General features: G+C 41.4%; 1 protein-coding gene and 1 long non-coding RNA gene across 2 annotated transcripts; both read left to right on the top strand.

The window, feature by feature from the left end:
* The first annotated feature begins 652 nt into the window (after positions 1-652).
* LOC117824307 lies at positions 653-1,769 on the top strand. Its single transcript, XR_004633556.1, has 3 exons — positions 653-825; positions 916-944; positions 1,147-1,769. It is a non-coding gene; the product is annotated as an uncharacterized LOC117824307 (long non-coding RNA).
* Positions 1,770-4,896: 3,127 nt separating this feature from the next.
* Positions 4,897-7,258, top strand: LOC117824306. The gene is made up of 7 exons (XM_034699762.1): positions 4,897-4,978; positions 5,174-5,494; positions 5,635-5,913; positions 6,025-6,063; positions 6,235-6,327; positions 6,418-6,446; positions 6,649-7,258. Exons 1-7 carry the CDS (start codon positions 4,921-4,923, stop codon positions 6,724-6,726), a joined length of 897 nt encoding a protein of 298 aa, XP_034555653.1. The 5' UTR covers positions 4,897-4,920; the 3' UTR covers positions 6,727-7,258.
* Positions 7,259-8,206: the final 948 nt, after the last annotated feature.

The following is an 8,206-nucleotide window of genomic DNA, read 5'->3' as shown; positions in this document are numbered from 1 at the left end:
TTCTATCATCATGTTTTCAGCTCAAACTGTCTCGTTCAAACAGTATACTGAAACATTACAATAATTATGATCACAGTGCTCAACTTCATTTGACTCTTTTTGTCTCTCTGACAATATCTCCATCTTCACCAGTGACTGAAACAAAGAACGGTGATCAGGTGACATTACGCTGCTCTGTGAGGACATCTGGACAGTGTCCACTCGGAGTGAAGTGGCTGTTTGAGGGTAGAGGTGTGGATGATCCTCATCAAAGTGTGGTGACATCAAAGCGTGTCTGCTCCACTAATGTGACCATTCAGTCTGATCACCACATGTACAAATCAAGACATGACTCCCTGCAGTGTGAAGTGACTGAAGGTAACAAAGTGCAGCTGTTTCCCTTCAGCCTTCAGCCCTCAGGTAAGAAACCAGGTGAGAATATCTTGATCTGTTTAAAGTCACTTTAACTGACATGAACAGTTACCTCAAAATGTTGTTGATTTGATGGATTTAAAGTTTGATGAGTTGTGTTTGTTCATTCAGGAGAAGGACTGACAACAGAGACCACACCAGATGTGAGAGGTACAGACTCAACACTTTTTATTATTGTCTTTTAAAAATGTCGTGGTAATCCAGTTGTTGTGATATTTTGGACTAAAGTGTTCAACCTTACCAGAATGGCTCGACATGTGTTGTGTCTTTAAAGTTTTGCAGATACTTTTCTTCATAGACATTTTCTTCCTGTCCGTTCAGGTTGTTCTGGTCTGGACTTCATCATGTTGTCTCTACGTGTGGTTGAACTGGTCCTCATCACTCTGCTCACTGTTCTTCTCTTCAGAGCTCGAGGTGAGAACATTCAGACCAACATTAGTTCATACTGATTTTCACCAACCTGTTGTTTGGAGCTGAAATGTTTCTCTGTGCTTTATTTTCCAGGGAACCAGAGACCTCCTGATGATATCACTGTGAGTGTGAAATCAAAGCTCATGTGAACCATGTGTTTGAATCAAAACTGGATCTGAATGATGAGGGACATCAGATCAGTGGAGATGATTAGAAACAGCTGATGCTAACTGTTAGTGTTAGTCTCTAGATGAGATTAGACTGCTCAGGTTTCAAAGTCAACATTTGTTTCTTCTGTTTGAACTCTGCTGTTGTTTTTGACAGGTGCGTTATGATGGAGATGACGACACAGTGAACTATGAGAACGCTGGAGAGCCTTCTGCTTCAGTCAGACTCCACTGATCAACATCTTCCACGCCTTCAATTTACCAGACCAATGAGTCCACTGCTCTTAAACTTTGTTACAGCTTTTTACTGCACATACAAACACAAACCCTGATTTCAGTTTAAGGTGTTTAGTAAAGACTTGATTAATGTAAATTGAACAAATCAACTGCTTTTTTTCAGCCGAATGTTAAAGTTTAGTTTTTATATAAATGATATAATGATAATTGTTTTTGACTTTGTCAGGAAAATCTGACGTTTCTGCTTCAAGCTCAGGAAACAACTGATAACTCTTTTCTTTGGACGCAATCATTTGTAGATGTGCAGATTTTTTGAGTATTTTCATTCATGATGAGTTCAGAATAACCTCATTTAATCACTGTTTATAGTTACTCTTTAAGTCAGATTGTATTTTGCATTGTTGCTGAGTTTAACTAGTGTCAGAGGGGAAAGAGTGTGTTTTACTGAAATGCTTCTCAGTCTTCAGAGAGTCAGTGTTTGTCTTCTCTTCATCATATCTGATCACAGTGTCGTCTGCAAATAAAGAAATGTTCACCTCTTAATTCTACAGAGTGTTTTATGATTACTTCATTTACTAACAGAGTTATAATCACAGTGAACATTAATGTTCCTCCTTTACATTCAGTGTGATCTTGTCAATCATGTGCAACATTTTAAGGTGAAGCTCCAACGTGATGTTTGCTGTCCCATATGAGTTTTTATATCAAATATAATCATGAAAGCTCTTCTCTGTGCTTTAGTAATCATTCTACAACACAGACTGAAAAAGCACCTGCAGTTGTTGCACGTCGAGTATAAGACAGAGATCTACACATACTTTTCATTTTATGTTTTTGTATTTATTTTAAGTGTCTCTATACCAGTCTGTCTGCAGCTGAAATATGAAGTTTAAAGCCATCATACAGGCCACAAAAATACATGTGAGCAACACATTAATTTAGGGAAACAAATGGAAGTTATTTAAGTCAGCAACAAATGTGTTGGCAGAAAACTTGTTCACATCTATAATTGGTCCTCCTTTTAGTAGCTCCGCCCCTTTAATTTGACTAGTAGAAACTTGTTATTTCCTATCTGTAATCGTTCACACCATAAACATTAATAGTTTTAACAACTTGATGAATTCTCAGAAGTGATGACTTGAGGAAATTACATCATAAGAAGAGAGGGAAGTAGATTCAGCCTCTCTCTAAATAAGGAGTTATAATCACAGTGATAACCAGAATAAGTTTAATTATACTAACACTATTTATAAAACACTTTAAACAGATGTTTACAAGGTACAAGTTATACAAAATAAACAAAGGTGTGAGTTCTTGGGGCCGACTTGGCAAATAAAACAGTACTGGCGGTAGGCAAATGGGGGACAGGGTTCCAGCCTGGCAGAAAAATCAGTTCTAGAAAGATGCCAGGGGCTGGAGTTGGCAAGGCCGCCGATGGGGAACCTGGATCTTGAGTCGGCCTGGGAGCCGACTGATGAGCAGTCACTGGGGTCGCACTCTGGAACAGGTGTCCACTGTCCCTCCAAGTGGAACTGGTGGCAGCAGAACCTCAGGGCCCAGGTGCAGGAACTGGTGTTGGCAGGGCCTCCGGGGACGGAACAGGGGCTGGTGTTAGCAGGGCTTCAGAACGAGGAACAGGTGTTGGCAGGGCCTCCGAGTTTGGAACAGTTGACAGCAGGACCTCCGAGTTTGGAACAGTTGACAGCAGGACCTCCATGCGAGGAACAAGAACTGGTGGCATGAGGGCATCTGAGCAAGGAACAGGATCAGTGTGCATCAGCTAGCAATCTGAAGTGGTGGCGGCAGGACCTCTGACCGAGGAACAGGAACTGGTGGCTGACAGCTCTCTGCTGGGACTGTAAAAATGAGTTTTAAGAAGTGATTTCAAAGATCTCTCTGACTCTGGGGACCATTTGGGCCATTAAACATTTCATTTCTATGAGACAGTTAAAAACAGCAGCTAGGCTTCTGTGGTCACTAGGTCTCAGCAGCAGGTATATCTGTGTTTCATCTGCATAACAATGGAGTGATAGATTGAGACGTTGAATAATAATACCAAGTGAGAGCATATAAATAGAGACTAAAAGTGGATATAAACACAGAGAAATGCACCCAAAGTGAGCTCAGAATCCAACAATGCAGCCTAGTTTCATAAGTGACTGATGCATGTGACCTCATTGTCTTTGTGATGCTGAAATTCTGACTTTAGACTTAACAGCTGACCCCCTCACTTCATGTCAAATCCTGCTGCTCCTTATTGATATACAGTGCAGCCAAGACGCTGATCAGTGTTGAAGCACTGAACAATATTTTTTGAGTATAACTGAAATTCTAAAATATGACAAGACATCTTGAGGACAACCAAAAACACGTCATTAGACCTGTCGTTATGGACAGTCCATGACTAGCACAGAAGTCCAGTAACAGAACGCCTCTCGGGTTCGGATCATGCAGGCCGTTCCTCCCAATCACCCCTCTCAGGTGTCTTTGTTATTACTCATGTAGGCATTGAAGTCCCCCAGAAGAAAGGTCCCCAGCTGGGATTCCTTCCAGAAGTCCAGCCAAAGGCTAGACAAGAACACAAGAAGGCCAGGTACTCTGAACTGCCATTTGGTGCATGTGCACAAGTGACAGTCAAAGCCTTTCTCACTGCAACCCTCAGTCACGGGTCACCCTCATCCAGCTCCCCCCCTGGGCCTGGCTCCAGGGGGGTGCCCTAGTGTCCGTCTTCTGGGTGAGAACCCCTCTGCTGTGTAAGGTGGTGTTTTTTTTAGAGGGTTGCAACAAGTCTGACTGACAAGAAACCTTCAAGTGGTCAAAGTGGTTTTAAACAGAGCTGAGCTGACGCTGTTGTACCCTCATTCTCACGGAAGACTTCCCCTTCAGTTCTGAGAAAAAGACCTACAGGGAGGAACCAACAGATCTCAGACCGCCAAAGTATCATCTTATCTTTAATCTCTCACACTACAGACACTCAAAGTTTATTTCTGGAGGGTGAGGGGTTTGTTTTCTGTCACACTTCTCTATAAATCCTCTGTTTTCTCACAAACGTCATCTAAAGAAAAGAAGCAGCACTTTTCTGACATTTATCTAAACTAACAATCTTCACACCTTCAGCTTCCTCTGTCCTCTGTCCTCTGACACTAAAGCTGCAGATGGTTTGAACTACAGACGACTTTTAATCTGTGGTTTTATAGATTGGGAGTCATGATGAATGTTAACCTTCACATTTAAAAACATGAAGGTCAGGAGTCAACCAGGAGGACATGTTAATGATGATCACAACCTCAAAAACACACAACTCTCATTCATGAGATCTCGTGAGACTTTCAGAGACTACAGCAACACTCTGTGGTCAACACAGTGAACACAACCGTCTGCACGGTTATTAATATACTTCTCTTGTCACTGCATCCTTCATGATCATCACTTTATGATCACTGTCAGTCACTGTGGATCAGAAGAAACTACATTTAAAACAAAGGAGTCTTCATCGTTTCAGACTGAACTACTTTGATGAATTCTTAGAAGTGAAGTTTAACTCAGACTCAAAGTCACAATGAGGAAGTGACTTCATACAAAAAGAAGGAAGTAGATTCAGCTTCTCTCTAAATAAGGACGCGTTCATGAACTCAGACAGTTATTAGTGAGAGAAGAAGAGAGAGGAGAAGAAGAGAGACGGAGGATCAGGATCATGGAGTTCAAATGGATTCAGATCTCTTTATTTCTAACAGCACTGCTTCAGTTCACAGGTGAGAATATTTATATCACATCATCATTGAAGGTGCTTTGTAACTTACTTTGTCAATCTGTTGTTTGTCTCTAACACCATGAGTTCATGAGCTCTCGTAAATCCAGGATGAAGAATTCATATCACACTGACTGTGAATATCACAGAATTTTTACATTTCACTTTAATTTTCATTATTTGTTTCTCATTTTCTCAGCAGCAGCAGAAGAAGTTAAAACTGTCAGAGTTGGAGAGGACGTCACTTTGTCTTGTGAGAATCTGATAAAGAATCAACCAGAGTGTAGTTACACTATCTGGAACTTCGTAGGTGTAGGAAACTCCTTTGTAGAGCTGATCAGATTCGGGCAGATCAGTGAAAACATTGGAGCTAAATCAGTCAGACTGAGCGTTACAGAGGACTGTTCTCTGGTTATAAAGAAGGTCACAGAGGAGGATGTTGGTCTTTATAACTGTCGTCAGCACCCACCACTAGGAGAACCACTAGTATTTGCTCTTGTTTATCTGTCTCTTCTGAACAGTGAGTATTTCTATCGTCATGTTTTCAGCTCAAACTGTCTCGTTCAAACAGTATACTGAAACATTACAATAATTATGATCACAGTGCTCAACTTCATTTGACTCTTTTTGTCTCTCTGACAATATCTCCATCTTCACCAGTGACTGAAACAAAGGACGGTGATCAGGTGACATTGTGCTGCTCTGTGAGGACATATGAACAGTGTACACTCGGAGTGAAGTGGCTGTTTGAGGGTAGAGATGTGGATGTACGTCATCAAAGTGTGGTGACATCAAAGCGTGTCTGCTCCACTGATGTGACCATTAAGACATATCACCACATGTACAAATCAAAACCTGACTCCCTGCAGTGTGAAGTGACTGCAGGTAACAAAGTGCGGCTGTTTCCCTTCAGACTTCAGCCCTCAGGTGAGAAACCAGGTGAGAATATCTTGATCTGTTTAAAGTCACTTTAACTGACATGAACAGTTACCTCAAAATGTTGTTGATTTGATGGATTTAAAGTTTGATGAGTTGTGTTTGTTCATTCAGGAGACGGACTGACAGCAGAGACCACACCAGGTGTGAGAGGTACAGACTCAACACTTTTTATTATTGTCTTTTAAAAATGTCGTGGTAATCCAGTTGTTGTGATATTTTGGACTAAACTGTTCAACCTTACCAGAATGGCTCGACATGTGTTGTGTCTTTAAAGTTTTGCAGATACTTTTCTTCATAGACATTTTCTTCCTGTCCGTTCAGGTTGTTCTGGTCTGGACTTCATCATGTTGTCTCTACGTGTGGTTGAACTGGTCCTCATCACTCTGCTCACTGTTCTTCTCTTCAGAGCTCGAGGTGAGAACATTCAGACCAACATTAGTTCACACTGATTTTCACCAACCTGTTGTTTGGAGCTGAAATGTTTCTCTGTGCTTTATTTTCCAGGGAACCAGAGACCTCCTGATGATATCACTGTGAGTGTGAAATCAAAGCTCATGTGAACCATGTGTTTGAATCAAAACTGGATCTGAATGATGAGGGACATCAGATCGGTGGAGATGATTAGAAACAGCTGATGCTAACTGTTAGTGTTAGTCTCTAGATGAGATTAGACTGCTCAGGTTTCAAAGTCAACATTTGTTTCTTCTGTTTGAACTCTGCTGTTGTTTTTGACAGGTGCGTTATGATGGAGATGACGACACAGTGAACTGTGAGAACGCTGGAGAGCCTTCTGCTTCAGTCAGACTCCACTGATCAACATCTTCCACGCCTTCAATTTACCAGACCAATGAGTCCACTGCTCTTAAACTTTGTTACAGCTTTTTACTGCACATACAAACACAAACCCTGATTTCAGTTTGAGCTTTAAGGCGAGGACTTCAGTGATGTACTGATTTAAAAGAAGGTGATATTGACCTCATCAAAGTCTTACTAGCCAGAGGTTTGAGCCTTGATTTGATCTGAATGTGAGAGTACAATTAAACATGATTTATCTTTAACTTCATCATGAGGGAGAATATTTAGTTCCTGACACGTTTAGTAAAAAACTTAAGATGGCATTTATTTAGAAAGAAGACCTGCAGATTTATTTTTGAATGTCTGTTTGACTTTAAATATCTTTAAATGATCTCATGTTAATCACTGTGTGCTTAGCGACTCTAATGAATGAACTTTAAGTTGACATTGTTGTAGATATATTTCATTAGATTTGTATGCTTTGGTGAAATGTGTCCAATTGTATCATATCTGATCACAGTGTCATCTGCAAATAAAGACATAAAATCTCCTTTAACTCTGAGTGCATTTAAAGTTGACCTTTACACTCATTTAACCTCTCATTATGTCACTCTGGGACTCCTTTAGAGCAGCTTCATTTATCTTATACTTTTGTACCAACACTTTTCAGCCTCTGCCTGAAACGCTCCCTTTTAGCCGCTTTTCCACTGATAGAAAGTCAGACACAGCTTTGAAGGCACAAACTTCTGGTTCTGGACTTTGTTTACAAAAGAGTCACCGGTGAAGTGGCGAGCACAAACATCTAAGTTGCGGTTGTTGTTGTGCTGGAAACATTAAAACTTCCCCATTTTACTGGTGTCGTCATCTTTGACTTCATGCGCAGAAAGGAGGAAGAGCTGTGTGATGAAACGGACTTTCAACACGAGGGGACATTTGAAAGAGCTTCGGGCCGGGCGTGTCCTTGAACACTATCATTGCTATCTCTCTCTCTCTTCATCTCCCTCTATCCCTCTCTCCAACACGGTCTCAGCAGATGTGTGTCTAACATGAGTCTGGTCCTGCTGGAGGTTTCTGCCTGTTAAAGGAAGTTTGTCCTTGCCACTGTAACTTGCTAAATGCTGCAAAGTGCTCTGCTCATGGTGGATTAAGATGAGATCAGACTGAGTCCTGTCTGTAAGATGGGACTGGATCTGATCCTGTCTTGATGTTGGGTCTTTGTTAATAATAGAACATAGAGTACGGTCTAGACCTGCTCTGTTTGGAAAAAGTATGAGGATGGCGCTTTATAAGCAGTGGCAAGGACAAACTTCCTTTAACAGGCAGAAACCTCCAGCAGGACCAGACTCATGTTAGACACACATCTGCTGAGACCGTGTTGGAGAGAGGGATAGAGGGAGATGAAGAGAGAGAGAGAGATGATAGTGGTGAGACGGATAGTAGTAGTTGTAGCAGCTGGAGTCTGGCACGTCCACAGCAGCAGGAACCTATGAGACAAGGG

The sequence above is a fragment of the Notolabrus celidotus genome, chromosome 13 (assembly GCF_009762535.1).
Source record: "Notolabrus celidotus isolate fNotCel1 chromosome 13, fNotCel1.pri, whole genome shotgun sequence".
NCBI classification, from domain to species: Eukaryota; Metazoa; Chordata; class Actinopteri; order Labriformes; family Labridae; genus Notolabrus; species Notolabrus celidotus.
The sequence above is the reverse complement of the archived record's forward strand: the minus strand, read 5'-3'. Positions and strand labels throughout refer to the sequence as shown.

Coding starts and splice junctions, on each gene's coding strand:
- LOC117824306 (XM_034699762.1), top strand. CDS start 4,921: ATGGAGTTCAAATGGATTCAGATCTCTTTATTTCTAACAGCACTGCTT. Junction 4,979..5,173: donor AGCACTGCTTCAGTTCACAG/GTGAGAATATTT, acceptor TCATTTTCTCAG/CAGCAGCAGAAGAAGTTAAA. Junction 5,495..5,634: donor TTATCTGTCTCTTCTGAACA/GTGAGTATTTCT, acceptor CATCTTCACCAG/TGACTGAAACAAAGGACGGT.